This window comes from Leptosomus discolor, chromosome 11, assembly GCF_034619465.1.
Source record: "Leptosomus discolor isolate bLepDis1 chromosome 11, bLepDis1.hap2, whole genome shotgun sequence".
NCBI lineage: Eukaryota > Metazoa > Chordata > Aves > Leptosomiformes > Leptosomidae > Leptosomus > Leptosomus discolor.
This window is the reverse complement of record NC_141401.1, coordinates 23,154,717-23,181,659: the sequence shown is the minus strand read 5'-3', so window position 1 is coordinate 23,181,659 and position 26,943 is coordinate 23,154,717. Positions and strand designations below refer to the sequence as shown.

At 41.8% G+C, this 26,943-nt stretch overlaps 1 protein-coding gene across 2 annotated transcripts in view; it reads left to right on the top strand.

Moving 5' to 3' along the window:
* THSD4 (thrombospondin type 1 domain containing 4) overlaps nucleotides 1-26,943 on the top strand; it is a 292,380-nt gene that overhangs the window by 243,306 nt on the left and 22,131 nt on the right. For both annotated transcript variants that reach the window (XM_086471614.1, XM_086471615.1), the window contains 3 exons: nucleotides 21,411-21,586; nucleotides 25,336-25,432; nucleotides 26,355-26,597. In XM_086471614.1, the coding sequence (XP_086327740.1) occupies nucleotides 21,411-21,586; nucleotides 25,336-25,432; nucleotides 26,355-26,597 (516 nt within the window). The remainder of the gene's footprint in view (nucleotides 1-21,410; nucleotides 21,587-25,335; nucleotides 25,433-26,354; nucleotides 26,598-26,943) is intronic.

The window sequence follows — 26,943 nt, the reverse complement described above, 5'->3', positions numbered from 1 at the left end:
TGCTGTTTTTCTGCAGAGATATCACAATCTGCTGTTTTAACTTAGCTGTCTTACAACTATTCCAGTTCTTGGCAATTGTCAGGAGCGCAAGGAGGTACAAAACATTTTTTGTTGTGCCAGCTGGAGAAAGGAGTGGGATATTTGCACATGGGCATTGCACTAATCTGGCCCTTCTGACTGAAGTAGTGTCTAGATTAGAAGATAATTCAATTGCATTTATCCACCTATAGGACTTAGGCCAAATGTGGGCTGGGTTTCTCTGCTGGCCTAACGCGCCGCTGAGCTGTGCCAGAAGGCTCAGCTATCACCTTCAGAGCCATTAGCAGCCAGTCCGATCAACTCCTGAAATACAAGAACCAGACCTGAACTGAAGTTGTGTAACCAAGCCAAATGCTGCAGGTTCCGTGGGAGTTGCATAGCTAAAATAACACAGATCTGGAAATACATTGGAAGTACATCCCTCCTGGAGACTACTAGTCCTGAATGTTTCTTGTTATCTCTAAGTACTTGGTTTACAGCTATTGCTAGTGAAGAGTATTTCCTGATGTTACTGAGGTATGGTAGGAAATATGTTGCTGAAAATTCAAGCCATACTTTTTCGTTGGCATGAGACTGAAATTCTTGTTAAGCTTTATAAGAACTGAAGTTCTGAGACTGCCACTTAGAAACTGTAACCTTAGTTATGCCCTGCCTTCTTTAAGAAAGAAATAAAGGATGTATAAGTAAGAATATGAAAAGACTTTTTGAAGTTCTGTGTGGAAAAAACCTCACAGTTATGAGTTAGGTGTGTGTTATTTTGCTGATCAGTTCCTAGGTCCTTCTGAACCACAAGAGTTCCCTTGAGGTGCTGTATTTCCTAAAGCAGAATAGTAGGTGTGCAACTGCGTATGCATTGAACATAGTTTCTCTGCAGACAGAAGGCATGCATGACTCTTACTCCATCCCTCTGTTCTTGAGTGCTGTTCTTTGTCTTCTCCCCATTTCATTTCGCTCAGTCTACTTTTGTGGCAGCCCTTCTGTCTTTCCTCTTCAGTTTTTTTGGGACAAACGTGAACAATGGTGAAATTACATACCATTGAAAACAGCAAAATACTTACACTTACTTTAGTGGAACTGGGAGTTCGGTCATATCCTCCTACCCTTTCAACTCAAGGGAAATTTCTGGGCAAGTTAAAAAAGAATGAGCTTTTTATAGATTGTTTTAATATTACTTAATAAAATGTATTTGAGATATACAATTATAGAGAATGGCTAGGTAAAAATAAATTGAAACTCATATTTTTTATCACATACTGTCATTGTGTAGATTAATTGTGTAAGTCCATTTAGTTTAACTTATTTACAGAATAATAGGAAACCTGCTCATTTTCAGTTATTGTTGGAATGATTCTTACCTTCAGCAAATGCTGTGCTGGCCCTTTGATGACTTGTTTCTTGCTTCCCCTCCAGTGTAGAGGACTGTAATATACTACTCCTAAAATACAATGACTGTGTTTAGGAATGCTGTAATTTCTTACAGGATTTTTTTACTCATTGCAGTCCACACAATTTGATATAAATTGGGAATCAAAACATGCTTGGTGCAGAATTGGATTTTTCTGTCATTAATTGTGATAGTGGTTATTGAGATCCTGATACAGAACAACATTTGCATGTATAGTTAACAGCATACCGTTGATGCCTCCACATGTTCCTGACTTTAATAAAGCCTATCGTGCTAAAGGGGACTAAGCAGGGCTTTTTTTGTGCTAGAGACCTCGTAAACATAACACGAGCATGGAGATGAACCTCATCTCTGTTGTTTCCTCTTATTCTTTAATTCACTTTCTCAGTAAATATTAGTGTGTCCTACAATAAGTGGTTTTAGAAACTAATTGTATGCTCCAGGTAAGCTATTTAGAGTCATATCTCAGCGTTCAAGAGTGTTGCCTCTGCGTAACTTACTCCCTATGGAAAGCATGGGAATCTTGTAAGTGTTATTAATTCTGTACTTATGAATAACAATATTAAGTCATCAGTCACTCAAAAGCACCTGTTTGAAAAATGGGACAAGGCTTTTTATTAGAGCAATTTTAAAGAGGGGAAGCAATAATAGAAAAAAAAAAAACCCTGAAAATGAAACCCAAGATGCTATTCATAAGGAGTGCTTGTGCCTTGCAGTGGAAGAATTGCCAAAATGCTGAAATTCTGCTTTAATTAGCTTTTTACTTGCATCACCTATTCTGCTTCATGAACTCCCTGTTTCAAAAATTCCAGCCCATATACAGACATGTATTTACGGTCTTACTCTAGCAGCTGGGTCAGTAAAAGGATTTAAATAAATCCTCTGAATGACTAACCTACTATTTATATCTGTTTTCAGAAGGTCCCTGGTTAGGTTTTCAGTGTGGCACACTGTTCCCCAGTGGGATTGTGTATGATGTGTGGGAGAGCAGTAGTGATGCTGAAGCACAATAAATGCCGTATAATCACATATTTTGCAACTGTCATGTCATCTATCACTGTGTGCGTATTCTGTAGTGACTTGCGTGTGCCAGAGTATCAGAAGTGGAAGTGTGAGAATACTGAGGCGAGAGGGTGTGTTTGTTTCATTTTCCTTCTCATCTCATCAAAAAGACAGAACAAAAGCGGAAGGGTAGGCTAGCTGATGTGCTTTTGTTTCAGTCGGCTGTTACTAAAACCTAGCAAGGAAGGCTGCATTAAAAAGCATGGGGAAATACTGCATCCTCTTCTGATAGGAGCTGAAGATGTGTGCCCTTTTCTAACATGCAGATTAAATCTGAAATTTGTTTGGAGATTTTATTGAAGCTGTCAAGACTTTTGAGCCTGCAGTACTGTCTGGGTCTGAATAGACTGTATGGCTACATGATAAATCAGTTTTGTTTCTCAAAACCCGTATTATTTATTGCAGCAGTAGTTAATTGTTCTGCTTTGCTGCTCCTGCACTTTCCTTGTGCTGATGCACCAACACGGCTTTGGGAGTCAGAAGCAAAAGAAAGAACAGGCGTAACTGAGTGAAGAAGAAGCTGCATCAGCAGGGAGAAATTAGAGAGCGACAGGTCAATGAATGCTCCAAAAGGAAAATGACTGTTTGCTGCAGTGGCAGAAAATGAACATTTCTGTTTGCAATGATAAACTGTAAAACCTTTGCCTTTTTGCAGATAGAAGAAAAAATCAGGAATTTTTTGAAAGCTGTAGTGGGATTTGTTGCCTGAGATGATCTGCAAGAACAGGCACATGAGGAACTCTGAGCAAGATTAAACTTCTTTTTCTGAGGACAATCTCAGAACTTTATTTTATGAGATAAATTCTATTGACGGCAGTACTTTACTGTGGAACTTCACCCATGCTACTGCTTTAGAGATTTTATAACTTGATATATACAGAGAAAAAAAGAGAATTATGCAAGTGAACCAAAACTGTCTTGCCATTGTAATTAAAACTTGGGAAATACCTGCCAAAAAATAGCAAGTTCAACAAAAGGCTGAGGCAGGACGAAAACTATGTGTGCATCTGTATCAAATTCGTCTGGTACTTGTGGCTACACCTCTTTCAGGAAGGTAACAGATGTTTGAGAAACAACGTTTTCAAATACTTGTTTTGACACAATTAAGTTTCAAATTCAGTCTACATTTTTCAGTGTCAGACCAAAGGGGCTAAGGTTCTGCCACCAAAGCAAAACATTTCATTTTGTGCCAAAGTAGTAGTACTTGGATTTTTGGTTTTGTTTGCTGAGCTTTGCCATCTAGTACGGCTGCAGATGGCGTAGAAAGGGCAATCAGTTCTTTGGTTTTAGACCGCTTTTAACAGTGGGCTTCAGGGGAGCTTAGGATGGTAGTCAGGAGGTCTAAAATGAAAAGTTAGGAGATGGCATGTCTGCTCCAGGCAACAAACCATTGGAAAAGCTGACAATAATCTGTCTTCTGTGAACGCATCCCTGTGCATAGTTCAGAACTGAAATGTAGACTGACCACAGCATGCAGCTGACAAAGCACAGAGAGCCTTTGTAATTGAGCTTTATCAGTTCTCTAGTGTTGGACTTCCTTGTAACATAGTCAAAACACGAAAGAAAAATGTGTCAAAACTGGAGGACATTTCCAGATAATCTTAAATATTTTAAAATACTGTCAGATTATTTTGGAGCAAAACCAAGATTAAATAGAATGGATAAGACAAGAGGAGGATGAGGTCTTAAAGAACTATCTTAACAAACATGTTATTTTTTAGCATGTCCTTGGAAGCAACTGCATTTCCAGCATGTCAGCCCTTGGTGATTGCATGAAATCCAGAAAAGGCAATTGCCCAGAAACTAAAGTTGAACCGGCAATGCTATTTTCCTTAAGCCTGCTGGACGCGTTGTAGAAACGTGGCCAAATAAGATGAATGGCAAAAAGTACGTGAATTCGGAAGGGATTGGATTCCAGCACACTCATCTACTATTAGTACTGAAGATTGTTTTATGACATCCATATATAGTGTAGATCTGCAGTACAAAACTGCAGATTCAGAAAAGCCAGCTTATAATCAGTAATAGAACTGAAGATAAGTTTTCCATCGGCTCAGGGGATTTCTCATCCACCTGTTCTAACTTACCATTAAATAACCTATTTCCATTCTAACACTTAAAATGACGTGCTCAGTCTTCAAATCAATACAGATTTACTACATCATGTTTAAATTTACTAGATCACGCTGTAATAGACTTTAGGAAATGCATCCAGAAGATGTCTGTTTCCTCACAACTGAAACAACAGTAACTTAGACCTCAGACAGCAGAGCAGGACTCTCTTGTACTGGCTTTTTTTGACTGTGTCACTGTGGAAGGATAAAACCTGCCAAAGTAGAACCTCAGGACAAACTTGGCAAAATCAGTTTAATGCAATTCACTGTTTCAAATTTATTCTCATATGAAGCAGGATTGCTTTGATGTGATATCATAGCTCAATGAGTAGAATACCAGAAAAACTCCTTGAGCCAGGATTATGCTGAAGAACATAATGTGGATCTGAAATCTACTGTTAATATTTTAGATAAGAAAGAGAACTGCGTAAGTCTTTCCTTGGAAAGAATAGTATACTGGAGTGATCAATTCCTTGTAATAGTGTTGCGGATCTAGTATTTTTGTCTCCATTTTTATCTACTCTGTACTATGAAAGTAGTGAAGCAATTTCTTGAATGCTCTTGTTAGCAATAACACTACACGTGGTATCTAATTGGCAATGTTGTTACTACTACTCAGTTGTGAGTAACATGCAACAATGTTTTTGGGAAATAAGCATGTGCCCATGCTATTCAAAGCTGAAAGGAAAGATGTTCAGCGGATTTCTACAAAGTAGATTTTTAAGTTCCTACTGGGTGAAAAAAAGATTAAGATTTGTAAGGACAGGGGTCTATGTTACACTATTTTGGGTAACTATATAGAAAATAATGGCTTTAAACTTCCAAAATGTTGAAAGTTCAGCAACACATTGTCTCAGCTATGCGTAGCTAGAAGATGCCCCATTTTTGTCATAGAAGATCTGTACCCTTATCCTGTCTTGGTTGACAGTAAAGAAACCACATACGGTGCAAGAGATGAAGGTGTCCCACCTGCAGGGATACTGTCTTCAGATTGAGCATGTGCAATCCGATACTAATTTAGGGCCCAGTCAGTGAACTGCTGACCATTTTCTAATATCCTCAGTTGGCCCTAGAATAAGGGTTTTGTAGGATCAGACTGTTAAATATCATTTGATTCTTGCTGATTACGAGATTCTTAGCCCTACTAATATTTCTTGAATTATGCTCAGAGTCCTGTGGGAGCTTTGCCATAGCCTCAATAGGAGTTTGAATTCAAAAGGTCAGAGGCAAATAATACATAATTCAGTTCACAAGAAGTGTGCCAAATTTCTCCTAAATGTTCTGTAACTAAGGTGTGTTCTAATAATCAGCAAATATCTGTGCTTTTGGAAGGGAGCTACTTCAGAGATTCCATTTGAACTAATATGTATTTTATTATTTTAAATCTGTAGATTAGTAAATCTCTAGGTATTTGGCTTTTTTTCCTCTTCATGCATCAGAGTTACTTTAAGTAGCCTAGTAGCTGCACACAATGACTTACAGTATTTCTATATTGTGGTCAATATGCTCTTTCTTTATGGACTTAAAATCTATTGTGTATTCCGTACTGCAAGGCTGACAGGCATGTGTCCTGGGTTACAGTGTAAAATGTGCCAAAAGAAAAAAATATATTCTATTACCATCTTCAGGAGCTGTTGAGACCAGGTGGGGCGGTGCTCCCTGCCTCCCCCCCTCTGGACTATCTCCTGTCAATGGGCACAACAATGCCTTATCGCCTGACCCATCGGTAACTCGCTCCTGGGCTATCTCCTGTTAATGGCCCATCAAGGAACTGCCTCACGACTCCCCATCCCATTGTGAGATACTCCGCCCGGGGAGGGGGGGGGAAGGAGCCAAGCAGTCCATGCCAAATAAAAACGGAGATTTTGAACACGCTAGCCGCCTTTCTTCCACTGGATTCCCAGAGGAGCTTTTCCCCCACCTGAGTTCCAGAGGACGAGAGCTACCTGCCGACCACTGGACCTTCGGAGGAAGACCAGACTCTTTTTTACCTGATTGCTGCTTCCACAGAACTACACCCATCACTTCAGGAGGACTGCAGCCAGCATCTTATCGGACTGCTACTGCCACCCTAACAGGGTGTCAGGTTGTATTCCTGACTCTGTCAGTGTAAACCAGTGGGTTGTTTGTTTTTTCCCTGCCTTGTGTTATATATATATATATATTAGTAAAGAACTGTTATTCCTATTCCCCATATCTTTGCCTGAAGGCCCGTTAATTTCAAAATTATAATAGTTTGGAGGGAAGGGGGTTGCACTCTCCATTTCAAGGGAGGCTCCTGCCTTCCTCCACAGACACCTGTCTTTTTCAAACCAAGACAGATTTTGGCGCCCAACGTGGGGCTCGAGGGCATCGAGAGATAAAAGGAATAACGGTTCTTGTGCGTTGGATATAGATTCCTTGTTAAGTGGCATCATGTGGGCTAGCTTATCCCGATTCGTGTGGCATGTGGTGGTGGCTGTATTTCTCCCATTTGCAGGCCCTTATCTAAACATGGGTCCTATAACTAAGGCTACCGTGACTGTTATCCAGTTTGTTTTATGGATTAATAAGGTGAGGAATTCATGGCTTATTAACTTCCTCTGGAAGGCGGGCACATGGATTCGGAGCTATCAAACACTAAATGTATGCTTTTGGGGTTACTTTAATAATGGTACCTACTGTGAGGAAATGACACCGGGAGAAACTTTCTCCCAACCCCTAACCCAGCTCTTTGGGTCTACTCCACCAGTTTTCGAATGATTCAGAGCTTTCCTAAGTGCTAATGATATCATACAGTGGCTGGTGTTGCTGATAGTCCTGTTTTATTCAGTATTCAGAGATCAGGGGAGATTGGCTTGGATAACTACCCTGACTAGGAATGCTGCTCCAGAATCTGACCCTGCCTCACAGCTCACATCAGAAATGAACCACTCGGATTGGGTGAAGGAGATACGTGAGATGGGCCAGATGCTGAAGGAGTGCATTCTCTCAGCTGCTGGGAATCCCTCCTCCTGCCTTGAAGAGGGAGAGTCTAATGGTGCAGCAGTAGAACCCACAGACGTTACAACCGTCCAGGTTCCAGCTGAAACGCAAGGGCAGTCAGAGCCAGCAGCAGTCGCCCCTGTGGAAACGAGGAAATCTAAGATGAAATCAGACCACTCAGTTAAGAAAGGAGGGCCCTCAGAACCTGCAGGCGAGCCAGTGGTTGAGATAATCACCGAGTCCCTGACGTACGACAGTCTCCGTAATCTGCACAAAGACATCGTACGGCGGGGGCGTGAGGCTTTTACAACCTGGTTACTTCGGGTCTGGGATCTTATGGGTACGGGTGTGCAACTGGATGGCAGTGAGGCAAGGAATTTGGGACCCTTGACTCAGGACTCAGGTGTCAATCTGGTATTTGTAAGGGAGCCAGGGACCCTTTCCCTCTGGGAGCGGCTTTTAATGAGTGTGAGAGAGAGGTTTGTCCACAGAGAGAGAATGCAGGAGCACCATCATAGAATGCGCTGGAAGACCCTTGAGGAAGGGATCCAGCAGCTGAGAGAAGTGGCAGTATTGGAGGTACTCTTTGGGAGGGATGGACAGCATGGTAATGACCCTAACAAAGTCAGGTGCACAGGGCAAATGTTGTGGAATCTGGCAACTCTAGGGCCATCCGAATACTCCACCTTCATTGCAATGATTAATGCAGATAACGACCGAGAGACAGTGGGTTCTGTCACGAGCAAGCTTAGAAATTTTGAAAGCATGATCAATGGCCCAATGCAGGCTAACGTTTCTGCTGTGATTAAGAGCCTACAAGAGGAGATGAGGGAAATAAAGCAGGAGGTGAGGAGGAGCAGTTCCCATTTGGCACCGGTACAAGTCACAGGCCCCAAAGTCGGAGCCCAACGTCCCCCAGCTAGAGGGAGAGGGTACACCCCACGAGCTGAGCTATGGTACTTCCTGCGCGACCATGGGGAAGACATGGGAAGGTGGGATGGGAAACCCACTTCTGTCCTGGCAGCACGGGTGCGTCAACTCAAGGAGGGAAACACTAACCGGGGGAGTAACACTAAAGTGAAGGTAGCCTCAACCTCCCAGGACCGAGCTGCCAGATATTACAGAAGGGAGGATGATCTGACAGATCCCCTTGAAGGAACCTCTAGTATGTATGTCCAGGAAGGGAATGGTAACCAGTGCTAGAGGGGCCCTGCCTCTAGCCAGGGAGAGGCACGGGAAAACCGGATATTTTGGACAGTGTGGATCCGATGGCCTGGCACGTCAGAGCCACAAAAATACAAAGCGTTAGTTGATACTGGTGCGCAGTGTACCCTAATGCCATCGGGACATGTGGGGGCAGAACCTGTTTCCATTGCCGGGGTAACGGGGGGATCGCAGCAATTGACTCTGTTGGAAGCCGAGGTGAGCCTTACTGGGAAGGAGTGGCAGAAACATCCGATTGTGACTGGCCCAGAGGCCCCGTGTATTCTGGGCATAGACTTCCTCCGGAATGGCTATTACAAGGACCCAAAAGGTCTCAGGTGGGCATTTGGGATAGCTGCTGTGGAGGCAGAGAGCATTAGGCAATTGAACACCTTGCCCGGACTATCAGAAAACCCATCTGCAGTAGGACTCTTGAAGGTGGAAGAGCAACAAGTGCCAATTGCCACCTCGACAGTGCACCGCCGGCAGTATCGGACGAATCGAGATGCCGTGATCCCCATCCACAAAATGATCCGCGAGCTGGAGAGTCAAGGGGTGGTCAGCAAGACCCACTCACCCTTCAACAGCCCCATTTGGCCTGTGCGCAAGTCTGACGGAGAATGGAGATTGACTGTGGACTATCGTGGCTTGAATGAAGTGACTCCACCGTTGAGCGCTGCCGTGCCGGACATGCTGGAACTCCAGTACGAGCTGGAGTCCAAGGCAGCAAAGTGGTATGCCACTATTGACATTGCCAATGCTTTTTTCTCCATTCCTCTGGCAGCAGAATGTAGGCCTCAGTTTGCCTTCACCTGGAGGGGCGTACAGTACACCTGGAACCGACTGCCCCAGGGGTGGAAGCACAGTCCCACCATCTGCCATGGACTGATCCAGGCTGCACTGGAAAAGGGTGAAGCTCCGGAACATCTGCAGTACATCGATGACATCATTGTGTGGGGGAACACAGCAAAGGAAGTATTTGGGAAAGGAGAGAAGATCATCCAGATTCTCCTGGAAGCTGGTTTTGCCATCAAGAAGAGCAAAGTCAAGGGACCTGCCCGAGAGATCCAGTTCCTGGGGGTAAAGTGGCAAGACGGACGGCGTCAGATCCCCACCGAGGTCATCAATAAGATCACTGCGATGTCTCCACCAACCAGCAAGAAGGAAACACAGGCTTTCCTAGGCGCCATAGGTTTTTGGAGAATGCACATTCCTGAGTACAGCCAGATCGTGAGCCCTCTGTACCTGGTTACCCGCAAGAAGAACAATTTCCACTGGGGCCCTGAACAGCAACAAGCTTTTGCCCAAATCAAGCGGGAGATCGCTCATGCGCTAGCCCTTGGCCCAGTCAGGACGGGACCAGAGGTGAGGAACGTGCTCTACTCTGCGGCCGGGAACAATGGTTTGTCCTGGAGCCTTTGGCAGAAGGTGCCTGGAGAGACTCGTGGCCGACCACTGGGATTCTGGAGTCGAAGTTATAGAGGGTCTGAGGCCAACTACACTCCCACAGAGAAGGAAATCCTAGCAGCCTATGAAGGAGTCCAAGCTGCCTCGGAAGTGATTGGCACCGAAGCACAACTCCTCCTGGCACCCCGACTACCGGTGCTGGGGTGGATGTTTAAAGGAAAGGTTCCCTCCACCCACCACGCCACTGACGCCACATGGAGCAAATGGATTGCCCTCATCACACAGCGCGCCCGTATTGGAAACCCAAATCGCCCTGGGATTTTGGAGATAATTACGAACTGGCCGGAAGGTGAAGACTTTGGCCTCACTGACGAAGAGGAGCAGGAACAAGTGATGCGGGCTGAAGAAGCTCCACCGTACAACCAACTACCAGCAGAGGAAACACGATATGCTCTTTTCACTGACGGTTCCTGTCGCATCGTAGGGATGAACCGGAAGTGGAAAGCAGCCGTATGGAGCCCCACACGACAGGTCGCACAAGCTACTGAAGGAGAAGGTGGATCAAGTCAACTTGCTGAACTCAAAGCCGTTCAACTGGCCCTGGACATTGCTGAAAGAGAGAAGTGGCCAAAGCTCTACCTTTATACTGATTCATGGATGGTAGCCAATGCTCTGTGGGGCTGGCTGGAAAGGTGGAAAAAGGCCAACTGGCAGCGTAGGGGAAAACCAATTTGGGCTGCTGATGAGTGGAAAGATATTGCCACTCGGGTAAAGAAGCTACCTGTGAGGGTCCGTCATGTAGATGCTCATGTCCCCAGGAGTCGGGCTAACGAAGAACATCGTAACAATGAACAGGTAGATCAGGCTGCAAAAATAGAGGTGTCCCAGATAGACTTAGATTGGCAACATAAAGGAGAGTTGTTCTTAGCTCGATGGGCCCATGATGCCTCAGGCCATCAAGGCAGAGAGGCCACTTATAAATGGGCACGGGACCGAGGGGTGGATCTAACCATGAACAGTATCTCCCAGGTTATCCAAGACTGTGAGACCTGCACTGCAATCAAGCAGGCCAAGCGGGTGAAGCCTCTGTGGTACGGTGGACGATGGTCGAAGTACAGGTATGGGGAAGCCTGGCAAATTGACTACATCACTCTTCCCCAAACCCGTCAAGGCAAGCGCTACGTGCTGACCATGGTGGAAGCAACCACTGGGTGGCTGGAGACCTACCCTGTGCCTCATGCTACTGCCCGGAACACCATCTTGGGCCTGGAAAAGCAAGTTCTTTGGAGACATGGCACCCCTGAGAGAATCGAGTCAGACAACGGGACACATTTCAAGAACAGCCTCATAAGCACTTGGGCCAGAGAACATGGAATCGAATGGATATATCATATCCCTTATCATGCACCAGCTGCCGGGAAAGTGGAACGGTGCAACGGGCTACTTAAGACTACCCTAAAAGCACTTGGAGGGGGGACTTTCAAAAATTGGGAACTGAACTTAGCAAAGGCCACCTGGATGGTCAATACCCGAGGGTCCATCAATCGAGCTGGTCCCGCCCAGTCTGGACCCTTGCACACAGTGGACGGAGATAAAGTCCCTGTGGTACACACGAGAGGTATGTTAGGAAAGACTGTTTGGATTAATCCCACATCAGGCAAAGGCACACCCCTCCGTGGGGTTGTTTTTGCTCAAGGACCTGGTTACACTTGGTGGGTAATGCAGAAAAATGGGGAAACCCGTTGTGTACCACAAGGAGACCTAATTTTAAGTGAGAACTCTGTGTAAGGTTTCATTGTGTATATATGTATATATGTATCTGTAAGGGGGCATTGGGTTGGGTATGGTGTAGATGGTAATAGAATAAGGGGTGGATTATGTCCTGGGTTACAGTGTAAAATGTGCCAAAAGAAAAAAATATATTCTATTACCATCTTCAGGAGCTGTTGAGACCAGGTGGGGCGGTGCTCCCTGCCTCCCCCCCTCTGGACTATCTCCTGTCAATGGGCACAACAATGCCTTATCGCCTGACTCATCGGTAACTCGCTCCTGGGCTATCTCCTGTTAATGGCCCATCAAGGAACTGCCTCACGACTCCCCATCCCAGTGTGAGATGCTCCGCCCGGGGAGGGGGGGGAAGGAGCCAAGCAGTCCATGCCAAATAAAAACGGAGATTTTGAACACGCTAGCCGCCTTTCTTCCACTGGATTCCCAGAGGAGCTTTTCCCCCACCTGAGTTCCAGAGGACGAGAGCTACCTGCCGACCACTGGACCTTCGGAGGAAGACCAGACTCTTTTTTACCTGATTGCTGCTTCCACAGAACTACACCCATCACTTCAGGAGGACTGCAGCCAGCATCTTATCGGACTGCTACTGCCACCCTAACAGGGTGTCAGGTTGTATTCCTGACTCTGTCAGTGTAAACCAGTGGGTTGTTTGTTTTTTCCCTGCCTTGTGTTATATATATATATATATTAGTAAAGAACTGTTATTCCTATTCCCCATATCTTTGCCTGAAGGCCCGTTAATTTCAAAATTATAATAGTTTGGAGGGAAGGGGGTTGCACTCTCCATTTCAAGGGAGGCTCCTGCCTTCCTCCACAGACACCTGTCTTTTTCAAACCAAGACAGCATGAAGGCAAGCTACGTTTTGTAAAACTGAATAGTTTTGGTGTAGTTTTTTTTTAAAAAAAAAGCATCTGAAGTTGTCTTCAGGTACTTTTGGAGAGAGCCTTTTACAATCTATACACATTGAGAAGTAGCCAGTGGTTTTAGGAGTTAGGCTTGTGATCAGGCAGCTGGTCAAGAGGCTGTAAGCGATTGCTGTTGAGAGTTACTGGCCAGCTTGATGCAGTCCATTTGTGGGACTTTTCCCACAAACTCCCTACTTCTGAGTCTCTCGTACTGTTGCATTCCCCACTGCCAGGGGGAGTGGCATGGTTTTTACCCTGACACTGACTGACTTATCGCACAGGAGATTTCACCAAAGGGCATCTTTACGGTTTGGTGGTATCAGATGCACCACTCTGCACTGATACTTATAATCTAGTGTGTGAATATTCTAGATTTGTCTCCGAAAGCTCCAATATATTTTCATACAGGAAAAAGAAATAGTAGGAGTTATGTGTTTCTTTTGCTTCTTTCATCATAGTGCTTATTCAGAAGTAATCATGTTATTTACTGGAGCTGTTTCAGGGCACTTTCTTCAAAGATGTTGGGAAGGCATTGTTGTTTCTAAAGAAAACTATTTTAGCCAAAACAGTCTTACACTTTAATTCAACTGGAATGGCAACAGAGTTTGTTTTTTTTAAGAAAATGCGTATTAAAGTAAAATACCAAAATACGCTCCAAATACGATATGTCAAGTAGAAATTGTGCTGAGGTGTAAAAATAAGGTAGTTGGTACACTTTGCCTGTAAGATGCTTTGGTTTAATTGGCAGCTGCAGAACAACTGTAGCTTGAGAGCTCATCCATCTCATCCACTCACCTTTTCTAGCTGCCTCTGTTGAGGAAATTTATTGAATAATTTTTTACTGTGTTTTATCAATCTTTGACTTGCATCTTGAGTGCATCTGCAGTTTGTCAAGGTTCCCTGTCCCAGTGAGACATTTCCAATTAACTTCAACAACACAAGCCTTCACTTTGTTTCCCAGTGACCTCAGCTGCAAGCATGCAGGCAGTCCTCTTCCCAGAAGAGAGGAGCCACTCTCTGCTTCTCTCTGTTTGGGGCAAGACCAAATGAGAGGCACTTGATAATTTTAGTGTATGGAAAATAACTGATTCTGTCTGTCTAAAGACTTTATGCGGTTTGTAAAGCAATTAAGTAGGACTTAGAACACTGTTCTCCCAGACAAAAAGGCCTTAGGACAGAAAAGAAATATACTGTATTACTCTGAATATTAGTGCTGTTGCCAGGTTGGAGAGGTTTCATTTTATTACTGGTACTGTGCCTGGGTGATTTCGGGTGAAAATGTACTGCAGATAGGGAGGTACTAGGCCCACACCTAAAATGTTTCTCTTCAAATATGAAGTGGTTAGAAAAAGAGGAGTCCTTCAGCAATAAGTTTACAAAATATGTCAAACTGCTTATATGGATCAGGATGTTCCCAGTTTTCTGCAGCACAGGCAGGACTTTGTGCTGGGAATAGTGCATGTATATTCTTTCTGGATCATAAAAAGCTTTTAGCATCTATTTTATAATTTGCACTGCCAGACCAGACATACTCTATATAATACAAGGTGTGTTTAACATTGAGTAGACTAAAACTGAATGACGTAAAACATAAATGACCTATCAAAACCTACATTTGAAAAACATGAGGATAAATAAATTGAAAACTCTTATTTTACCTTGCACAGTGTTGCTTGTTGTTGTAGAAGTTGCTCAGATAGCTGTCCTTCACATAGTTCTGTGAAATTGTTGCTTTCCTTACCCATCCACCAAATTCAAATCCAAACTAATGGTTTGTTCCAAAGTTTCACTGTAAGTTTTCCTTGTAAATACTCTGCTGCCCAGAATTATTTCATTTGAAAACTGTCTAGCATCTTCACAGTAGATGTTCAAAAACAACTTATTAGATTTTAAGTCATTCATTCATGCTAAACACTCATCTATAAAATTCAGGGGTTTTTTTCTTTTCATGTCTAAAATGTTTTTATTAGTATTTAATGCTAAGCTATTGATTTTACGTTCAGTTAATTATTACCTTTATTGCAAGTACTTGAATCTTTTTCTGTCATTTTTTTCTGTCAATATTCAGAAGTATTTAAGTAAGCTGAATAAAACAGAGAATCTGTTTTTCTCTTCATATTTTGGAGTGTCTTTAAATAATGCTGTCTTATGGTATGTAGCAATTCCACATGTGCAGTGTTGGCAACCCCTGACCCATTAACATGAATGCACTGTAAATTACGTATCTTACAGAGGCAGTTGCCATTTGTTCCTATTTAATCGTGCACTTCCTTTTTGTCTTTTTTGCTGAGTTACATTATAATAATAATGAGACTCAAGCTGTCTGTAATAATAATGTGACACTGCAGGGCTGGCACTGGGGCAGTCCCGGGCTGGACTGGGCAGCAGACAGAAACTGGATGCAGGAGCTGGATTTGGGAGCTGGATTCAGGAATGCATGGATTGGGATGGAAGACAGAATAACAGAGTCCTCAGTCATCAAGGAAGAGTGCTTAACCCTTGTGATCCCTCAGCTTTCTGCTAAGTGTGATGTATGTGGAATGGAATACTTGGTCAGGTTTTGGGTCACCTGCCCGGCTCCTCACCACACGTGTGACCTTTTAATGTACTTGTGACCCTCTCACTTCCAGCACTTCAGCATGACACACAACATTCAGCAGTGACCTTGGTGTCTATGGGAGCGAGTATAAGCAGGGGCCTTTTTGCATCCCATTCCTTGGCATTAACTGTAAACATCAAGCGCTATCATTACTAGAAGCAGTCACTGTCTGAAAAAACATGCTGTTGATTGCAGAAAGTGCAGTTACTTAGAAGAGCCTTAGCTAAAAGTAAAATCACTGAACAGAATTAGTTCTGGTCTAGCTCAAACCAGGACGCACAAGGAGAGGCTTTTCTTGCATAATGTGAACTTCCTATGAAATGAAAAATTCTGGAAGTCTTGAAATCTTTTTCCACTGTAAATCTAATGACTCTTGTTACTAGTTTAGGTATTTAGAAATATCTGGAAAACTAATGTTCAAACTTAACTTGGTTGCTGGAAGAATATTAGGATTTTGCATATAGAGTTATTTCTCTAACCTCTGCAGTGGATCTGTGTATGTAATACTTTTTTACTGATGCACCTTTGCTTCACTGTGACTGACTCATGACATTTTCCTTTCATCAAGGCAGTTATTCTCACCTACAGTTCATGATAGAGAGTGAGCTGTTTTATTGTTCAGGTTAATATTTATTATATTGCAGGTGAATCATCTTAAGGTGGCCAAATTCCAGCTATTTACTTTGTTTTCAGAGTTGAGAAGGGCTAGAAAGACTTTCTGGTCAGTTTTAATCAAGTGGGACCCTGAGTCATTAAAGATGAGACAATAATTCTGGAAACAGGGATCTCAGAGGAGGAGAAAATTAATCAGGCAGTTACCTTATGTCTAATAGTACATGTATTAGCTGCTGTTGTGGGAATGAGAGTTCTGAGCAGAGGAGCAAATGGTTTTACTTGATTTGTATCCACACTCCGATTTTTTTTAAAGGTGGGTTGGTTTTTTTGGTGGTAATACTGTAAATGAGATGCTGTAGTTCTGATAAGGAAATCGCCTATTTGAAAAAGTTGAGCGATAACTGGAACACCAGAACTTCTGTAGTTGTTAAATTAGCTGTAGCTGAAGGGCAAGGAGGAGTGGCTGAGTTATGCCGGAACAAGTGGGTTAGTAAATGGTAAGGAGCAGTGCATTTGTTCCTGTGTAAGATTCTTAATTTACTGTTACATACTTAAAAGTTTTATAGAAAGTTTTGATACAGGCTGGATGATGTTTTTCACAAAAATTATAATAATACTGGGGTCTTTTTCTTGTAGCCTAGCTTTGACGTATACCAAGTTCATATCTTTGTATGTTTTTTCTAGTTCTGAGTATTATGAACTTTTTTGTAGGTTTTGTTTTTTTTAATCATTCGCCTCAGGGTATGAAATAGTCGCTGACATTTGGGAGCTGAAGCATGTTGTGAGCTAGAATCAAGAAAGTTGGCAAGATTGAAAAACTCAATAAAAGGGAACGATAGTAATGGAAATATCTTTAAAGTAGTGGAGAGGTGGATTTTTTAATTTTCTGATTGCAGTGATGTAATTTAAATTAGGAGTCCGAAAGCTGCTCTTTTAAACCATCAAGCATCAGCTTCTAACTGGAAATACTGACCTTGAAAGTGGATGCCATTTCACTGTTTACAGAACTTGACTCCATTGCACCACTGCATCAACTACCTTTGATTTAAATTCTCTTCCGCTATTTTTTTGTGAGTGGTAGGGGAGGCTGTTAAACAGTGAGACAGGAGCTGCAAAACATCTTTAAAAGCAGAGCTGTAAGCTGAACTGTAGAAAATTAATTAATACTCTTCAGATACTTGAAATACAAGTCTTAATACATGGTCTATTGAGATTTTGCCACAGAACTGTAGCCCAAGCAGAAGTGCTGATCAGAGATTGTGTCCTGAATTATTCCATCTCTCTAGTGCAAAACATTACTGAAGGCCACTGTAAACAACATGGTTTTAGTTAAGAAGCTGATCCCAGGATGAAAGATAGATGTAATCAGCTACAGACTGTATGAGGAATTCCTCATGAGGAATTAACGGCAAAGCTTTTCATAATCTTTCATGCTTTGGCTAAAAATATTAGCACCATAAAAATTCTTCAGGGGGCAGAGTTGAGGTGGTAGCTGCAGAGTGATCAAAACAGAAGAGGCACATTTTCCCTTTTTATGGGGAGGCCTCTTTCAGACCTGTCATATGATGGATTTGAGAAGAAGGTTTAATGGACTCTCAGTTTCTCAGACAGCCATCTTTCTACAGCTTCATTATTAACAGCAATTTAATCTTAGCCAGCTCTCTTTTTTTTTTTCAGAGCTCTTGATAATTCGTTTATTGGTTTAGCAGTAATATAAGAAAAAATACTCAGATCATAAAGTTAAGGAAGTGTTCCATATTAAAAAACAGTGTAAAACCAGTCTCAAATAAATTTTGCAGAATCGTTTACTCCATAGTTGTTTGAATTAAAATGTAACCAGTGTAAACAGCTTGTAAATAGTGTGAATGGATTTCATAGTTAACCTGTATGCAACAGAACGTGAGCCGTAATTTTTCCTTCCAGCACTATATGAGTAACAGTGATGCCATTTTCATGGCTGATGTTGTATGAAATATTTTTCAACGAATGTTCATGGTATAGAGGCCGTGTTGTTAATGTGTTAGAAAATGAGACCTGGGACGCGAGTGGATGTATGATAGCTCTTGGGAAAATAAACATGTAGCATTAAGTAAAATAAAATTTCAAAATGTGTGAATACATCTTTACAGGGCCTGATCCAGAGCCATTAATGTTCTTTAAATTTTTCACTTCAGTTGCAAGGCAAATGTACAAGGTTCTTGATTATGCCAGCTATTTTAGTGCTCTGTTGGGAATGACACAGACTAACTTTGCTTGCCTTCAGAAGTCCAAAAAAGTGGCAAGTTCCCCACCATGACCCAAGCCTTCTGAGTTTACGTGGGTGCAGCTCTGTCTAGCCGCTCGACTCCAATGGGTATTTTGCATAGGGAGAAGTAAAAGTCTGAAACTTCACCTGTTGAGGCTCTTTACGGGGCCAAGTGGTCCAGGGACAGTCCTGTGTATTTTCTTGAAAGTAAAGACTGCCAGCAATATGGGCTGCTTTCTCGTAGGTTCAGAGCTGGTGGTAGCCAACTGCTTTAAACCTTAACTTTCCTACATCTTACATTTTGTCCAGAACCACGGAAAGAAAAGTTTTCTATAATGTAGAAAGAACGGAATGCAGTAATGTAAAATCTTTTAAATTAATTTAACTATAGCCATTCTGTTCAGTTACTACCTTATTTTCTTTCTAATGAAAACCAGATTTGATGCTGTTAAAATTTTTTCTTGCACCAACTGGGATACTTCTAATAAAGTCTACATCAGTTTATATTTTATGTTTGCAGATTGCACATGTGTTCTCCTGTCATTTGTAACCTCACTTCGAAAAAGCAGGTTGCTGAGTCCTCAGCCTCTCTGACAGTGTGACTATCGGTTTAGTGCAGGGATGACTAGTAAAACCCATACAACTGCAATTCAAATCTGTCATTAGTAGTTAGATGATATATTAGTATTATGATATATTAGACGTACGTACATGATGGTATTTCAGCAGTATTTATAAAATTTATCAAAAGACACAATGAAGTCATCTTCTATAAACAATTTCGTCAATATTAAGTAAATTATAAATAGTTAGTCAGCAGCAACCACTCCCATAGCAGCAACAGACTTTGAGCCTTGCAGCTTAACAAGACAAGGACACTGACGGTGCACTGTCCTTTCACCCAGTATATTCTGTTCAGAGTTGTTCGGTGCTGGATTGTCTTTAACAGCTCGGCCTTCGAGTAGGATTACAGAATTTGCTCTGTGGATCAAGGGCGTGATCTGTCCAGTTCCCTGTGTTTTGTAGGCACCAACAGTAAGGTGTTTCATGAGATACTGTAAGAATATGCAGTTGACAAATATAAAATAATCAGCTCAAGTTATAGGTCTTAGCCTAATAGACATAGGATATTATGAAGTTCAGACCTTAAATGTCAGGATGTTTTTCTGCAGCTACTTACTTTTATTAATTAAAAAAAAATAATAATCTACCAGTCCAATCCCTTTTTGAATATTACTGAAGTGTTCCTCTCAACAGCTTCTTGTTGGATTGAAGCTGATAGGCCTATAGACACACATCCTGTGAAAAGTAATCTTTTTGAATTTACAAACCTTTTCGTGACTTGTTTTTTTGTTTTGAATTAGAATAATTGATTTTTAATCCATATGTCTATATTTGTCTGCATCTTTATCTGTAACTATGGGATTTTCTCAATACAGAAGGTTTTCTTTCAACAAAGGAGTACTCAGAGAAGAGTAATGAGGCGCTTAACGCTGTTTCTGAAATGCGGCAATAGTATTGCACTTAAAATCACTATATAAAGAAACCAACGATATTTGCAGTGTGCTTCTCTATTTCTGTCTTTTTTTATCTTAAAATAATGCGCCTTTACACTTTGTGACCGTTTCTCACCATGCAGTCACACTCATGTTCTTCACTGAGAGGCCAACAGCAAAAGCAGAAAGCCTCCTTCTGGTGATTAATTCAGTTTATTCAGATGTCTGGAATGTATAAGAACAACTTAGGTTTCTTCTCTAATGTGTATTACTTTGGAATTAATGACATAAATTTAATTTCCCATCATTTAGGCTATGCACGTAGGCTTCTTAAGTTTTTCCCAGCAGCATAAATAGTTGTGTATGATGCTGAGAGCATTTCAGCTGAGCATTGCAGTTGTTGTGACAGGACAAAGAAACAGTCTCTGGAATAACTGGGTCTTTGACCTTAGATCTTTGTAAGTTCAAAGCTCATACCTTGAATTTGCATTAAAAAGTAAATTGCCAAGCAATACACAGCCAAGGATATTAGTAGATTTTGTTGTCTGTTTTAAAGTCTGTATTTAAAAGCAAATTCTTTCATAATAAAATTTAAAATCTTTGAGGAGAGCCTTTAGGGAAAGGGTCATGTCTTTCCTGTGCACTTAAACAATGTCTGATGTGGTTTCAGCCTCAAGGTATTACTGTATTTTAAAATATGTAACTGTAATACTGCATAAAATTATGCATATGTGCGTGGCAGGAGTTTCTGACCTTAAGGACTTAAAATTGTAGTCACAGGCAGATAAAGAAAGTAGGAACAAGGAGGCCAGAGGCGCCTAGAAATCAGTGACTTGCCCAGGATGACAAAGGGAATGCACTGCACAAGTGGATATTGAATCCATATTTTATCCTTCCCTGGCTAGTATCTGGTTTGCAAAGTCACTTTTCCTCACGCAAGAGATCCTACTGGCATTTTCAGACAGCTTGTCATTCCAAATAGTGGTGCAGATCAGGACTCTGCAGATGCTCTGGCAAAACAATTGTGTTCTGAAAGGGAAACTGAGGGAGTTGCCAGATGGCTTCATGAAGAATAACTTGGCAGCCCAGGATATTCACGTGTCCCTAAATTGCTTGGTGCTTCTGCATTGTATAATGTGCTGGTTTTCTGTATCTGCCTCTGTGTTTTGTTCTGTCTAAATCACAAAATAGGCAATTCAATGGGAAGGATGTGGAGGAAAACCACTTCCTTGGCATCCATGTGGGTTCAGTGTGTGCTGCTGGCTGGCTGAGACCGTCCCATGACAACCTATGAGAAACTTAAAAAAGATTTCCAAGCTATCTTTGATTTTTCTTTCTTTCTTTTCTTTTAGCATAAATATACCAAGTGTTTGGACAAAGTTTTCTAAACTTGGCTTTTGTATGACCAACGTAACTCTCTTCTTTTCCACAGCGACACAGCTTTGTCCCCTGCCATCAGAGGAGAGCTAACAGTGTAACTCGCCTTTGGGGTTTCGACTGGGCACCAGTATGCGAAGGTGATTTCCTCTGACCAAAGTCCTTGTGTTTCTGTCCCCATCCTCTACAGCGTTGCGGAGTCGATCGGGACGGTCCATCATCAATGGCAACTGGGCAATTGATCGACCTGGGAGATACGAAGGTGGTGGGACACTGTTCACTTATAAACGCCCAAATGAAATCTCCAGCACTGCAGGGGAGTCATTTTTAGCTGATGGTCCAACAAATGAAGTCCTTGATGTCTATGTAAGTTCCTTGTATTTAGATGAATCTTCCTGACGGAAGGAAAATCTGTTCAGTTCATTGTTACCATGCAGCACTAAAATTGCATTCAGTACCAATACTTTGCTACTGATTTATTCCTTTAATTTTGAAACAGTACTTTTTATATTTTACTATTGCTTGCTGTTGCTCCCATCTCGGCCCAGATGATAGGAAATCTAGGTGATGATGGAGCCTTTTTCTCTCATCTTTAATTATCCAGCAAAACTTGTTCAGTAAAATAGAGATAAAGCATACAAATGTCCAGGGCTTTTTTTGTGAACTGGATTTTCTCCAGATACTTTCCTGCTCAAGCAAATTTGGCGTAGTTTAATTTTACAATGAACTGAAGCAAATACCTAAATCAGACAAGGCCTCTCACAGACTGATACGATCTCAGTTTTATTTAGAAGAAACCTAAGTCCAGAAAACTACAGAATAAGGGATTTGAAACAGAGCAATTTTAATACGAAGCTGCGCTAGGAGACTGTAGATAATAGCTGAGAAAGGAAGAGAGAAAACAAATTGTGGCTAAGAGGGGGAAATCATATTGAAAAAGCTGTTTACTTCATATGGGACAGGTTTTTACTGCATCATATTGAGATAAAAAACATGACTGGGGTTGATTACAACTTATTCAAAGGTAAGTGGTATGTTCTGAGGTTATACACTCTTACATGTTAAAACCCATTATTGGAATATCTGGATTAACTGGTGATATGGTTGTTTCATCCAGCTATGGCTTTTTTGTCCTTAAGTGCAATATGGAGTTGAAAAGTGAGCATGCTGGGTCATTTCATAGAAAAATGAGTAGTAACGGCCCTGACTACTCAGCTGGAAACAGATGTTGGCAAAGTTCTTCCCCATCTGCTATACAGTGTCTTAATAAAGCAATGTAATAATTATGCAAACATTACTTCTTTTTGGATAATTTCTGATTGATTGCAAAGTAAGACTGGCAAACGCCTGGAAAATTAAATGATTGGGCTCCTAGATTCTCTGCAATGCAGACTCCATGTTTTTAAAATACATGTGTCGTTGTGTAGTTACAGGATGCTCTGAGCTGAGCTTGAGTCTTAAGTTTTTATTGTCAGCTGATTGATGCCTAATACATAATGACTCAGTGAGAAAAGAATCAGGAAGTGGATTAAACAGATATTTCCAAAGTAATGCCATAAATAAACCCTTAAGCTTAAATTTATCATATTTTAGTGTTTTGGTTTAGGCTTTTGCAATGAATATAAGAAAACTGGCATGATGGACATAGCTTTATCAGTTTTGCTTTGTGGCTGATACTGTGGATTCCCACATCAAATTTGACTGGACTTTTATCTGAGATGTTTCTTGTAGATATGAGGAATATTACAGTTTATTATAAGCTGATAGTATAGTGTTTTTTTCAGTATAGTGTGGGAAGATAAAAATGGATAGTGCTAGATGAAAGAAACTCAATCATCAGTGTAACACAGCCTCTTTTTACAGGTTTGAAGTTTGTAGCTGCATGGATACAGATGTCTTTTTTCAGATTTTGTCTTGAGTTCCTTAATCATGGAATTTTCTTTTCATCCATGCTCACCATCTTTATGCTCTGTGTAGAAAAATGAAGAGATTTGCAGATGGGAACTCCAAATGGCTTTCTGTTTCTTTTTCCTGAGATCATGCTTTCTTTCTTCCACTCTAAAAATGTAGAGGAAGAAGCTCTCTAAGTTACAGTAGTTTATAATTAGCAAGATAAAGAGAGATGCAAGTTTTGTCCAAGTGTGAAGTATACATTGCTACAAAGACTTAGGGCCACTAACGCGAAGCAAAACTGTTGTATAATTCCAGGTATTTTCCTGCAGGAAAGCTGTGACAGTATATTCATAGGGACTTCATCAGTTAAGCTCTTTGTAACATGTGCCTGTCGGTTGTTTGGAGCAACGTGATGGAAAAACCATGGGAACCATTGGAAAACTGTTCCTGGAAACATCTTAAGAACAGGGTCCTGGTTCTGGAAGGTGGGGGGTACTCTTCTGCTGAAGTCAGTTTCACAGCGCTCGGTTCTCTCAGGACCAAACACAAAGAGGGTGTATTTTTTGGATAATAAAGTGACATGGGAAGGACCAACCCTTACAAAAAAGTATTACAGGCAATGCATTATTAGATGGTTCAGAAAAGTGAATGATCTCTGAGGGCCAGAGTTTAGAGGAACAGCTATTATATTTGGCAAGGAAAAAGTGATTTTGACACAAGGAAAAACAAAGGTCTGAATCCCGAGTTGGTGTTCATTGGTGTGATGAATTTAGTGAAACCTTGAAGCGTAAGTGTGCTTTGCTGGGTCATATAGCCGTGGGCATAGTACAACTTTGTTCCTTTTGGCCCATGGTTTGTCACAACCAAGGAGCTTGTACAAGGTCTGGTGTTTGGTTTGGTTTTGTTTTTTAAAAAAAGGTACTTTAAGTTAAAGTGTAATCTGAGGCTTCTAGCAGACTAGTCCCTACAAAGAGTTCAGGACTTTCAAAGCAGCAGTGTCAGTAAAAGCAGTACTGAAGTAATCAAAGCAAAACTAGTGAAATTAGCAGCTGATGGCATCCCTGCATTTCTTGTGGGAGCAAGCTCCGGCTCTCAGCAGCAGCAACGTAATACCAGCCAGTTGGGTATGGAGTGTGCTGTAACAGTTTTAAAAAGCTTTCATAGAGTCATGTCTTGCTCAGGTCTTACTATGCCTGACTGCTTAAACAAGCACTCAAGAAGTGACACTGACTTTCGGGGGTGTGCTTGTGGCAGCTTACACGGGCTTGTGCCGCAGTGTTCTGAAACCACTCGGCTTCATTTTCACATTTCAAGGAGAAAAGCTTGTGGTTCCCACCCGTGTTTCATAAAGAACACTTGGATGGAGTTGCTGTGGCTGGCTGTGAAGCAGTGGGAGTTAGTCTGCACTTGCATTACATCTTCGTTCAATTGAAAGTTAATGCAGAAGGATGCAGGAGGTTTGCACAGGCACTCTTCAGCTGCTGGGACAAGTACGTGGGCCTTTGGAATCTTTTCACTTGATCTTTGTTGAGCAATGCTTATGGTAAGAGCGACAAAATGTTAGTAATTTCAGCTAGTCGATTGTCGAGTCTCCATTGAGTGGTGTGGAGGTAGCTGCCTGGTGATGAAAGGAACGGTGTGATTGGTGGGATGGTCCTGCAGGGCAGCACGTTTGGGCTGTCTGCACGTGCTCCGTTCAGCAGCGACTGGTAACCTCACAGAGGCGGTTGGTGAGGTTCGTAGATTGGGGTCTGTGGTATTTATTTTTCTCTGCTTTGTTTCTTCCTTGCTTTTGTGTTTCCTCAGGCATCTGTCAAGCTCTTTCTATCTGGGAATGTTTTGGTGACCTTAAGACTGTCCCTTCTGCTGCTGAGGCCCAGTGTGAGCCTCTGCTGTCCACGCTGGCGAGAGGCAAGGCAGTGACTGGTGCAGCCCACAGCCGCACCTTGGCCCTGAGCATGTCAGTTTTACGTTTTTCAAAGAAGATTTAGAGAAACAATTTCTCTGCCATCACAAGCTCTCCATTTGCAAACATAGTAACCTGTATTTTCTTCTTTTTCCAGAAACGTCTTTTTTTTTTTTTTTGCATTTTTTGCAGTCATTGACCACTGTTTCTATCCTGACCAATGATAAGTAAGGTTATGTAGTTGATCAGTTACATATTTAAGTGTTAGTAATGGAACAAGTAGAAGAAGTGAACATATGGCTGTTTTTCTTTTTAGATGATACACCAGCAGCCTAACCCAGGTATACACTACGAGTATATCATTCCAGGAGACAATGTCATTAGTCCTCAGTTGCTTGCTCACAGGAGGCCAGGTAAAATGCCACTGTTTCTTATTATTAAACCCATTTTGTTACCCAATAAGCTAATGGAGAAATTCATGCCATTAAATTCAGTGTTGATGCTGCCATGGATGTGGGAGAGGCCCAGAATTTCACCCTACATGTTAAAGGAGAAGTCTACATAGATTTGGTAACTTCAGTGAATTAATACTGGCAGGGATTATTTATACTCTAGCAGGGAATCTGATCACATATTTCTAATTTCAGTAACAATTTTGTTGTTAAGATGTTAACCATGGCTTTGCATGAGCTGGAGAGTTGTAACCACCTCAGAAATGAAATGGAACATGATTTTTCTCTTCAGAGTTTGAGATAGTTTTAAACAACCCTTTGCAGTTTCTCTTTCCTCTCCCAGCTGGAGAGGATCAAACACAAAACTGTTGCCTTCCCAAGCTAGAGCCTGGACAGCTTGTGCTCCTGACCGAGCTGTGGATATGTGCTATGTGTACTGGTATGAAGTTCTGAAGGACAGTAGAAAATTTGCAAGCAAGTCTGGGCCGACTTTTAATGTTCGTGACTTGCCTTGACAACTTTCTAAGCGAGTTTGCAGTCAGTTCATGACGAGGAGCAGCTGTGCTGCGACATGAGGAGGCACAGAATACAGAGGATGGTACAAAAAAAAAAGCTTTGGGAAATTTTGACACTGGATGCATTAACTGTCCAGTGTGTTTAGAGATTCTTCAGTTTTTAATGTATTTGCTGGCTGAGACTTGCTTATCTTAATTTAAAACAACATAATCTTTGCAGGACATTATTAGGAGGTCTCTGCATAGCAGATTAAAGCTGCTTTCAAGTTTAATGATACTCCAGTTGTCATTATTAGTGGATGAAAACATAGGCTTATATTTGTAAGTGGGGCTCATTATTTTACGTTTTTGTTATTGTCCATCATCAGGGGAGCCCTTGAACGGTCAGTTAGGAATGCCAGAAAGTACAAATCAAGAGGATAAGGATTTGCATAGGGAGACAGATGCTCTCACTGGACAGTCAGCTGGAACTTTTCCAGTTATTCAGCCAGGAAGATTTCCTTCTCATCAGCCAGAGAACCAGGTGCCTGCTGTGCAACCACCAAGACAAAGCCGAGAACACAACTGGAAACAGATTGGAAAAACTGAGTGCACTGCTACATGTGGGAAAGGTGAGTGCTTCATACATACTCCATGCACAGAAAACAGGTGACACACAGGAGGGTTCCAGCATGGGAGAGGAGAAGCATGGAAGGAGGAAGCAGTGTGACTGTTCGGCAGCTCTTGTACGCACAAAGCATTGCTGGACCTGGTGTTTTCTGTTCTCTTACAAGCAAAAGACACGTTAGTACTATTATGAGTGCTTATATTTAAATCAGTAGAAACAACAAAATTAAAAATATTAAATACAAACTGTGTGAATTAAAAGGGAATATATTGGCATTTGCCTCTGAAAGTATTTCAGGATTTTATGGCAAGTTGCTCTTTCACATCATTGATACACAGATGCTTTTCTCA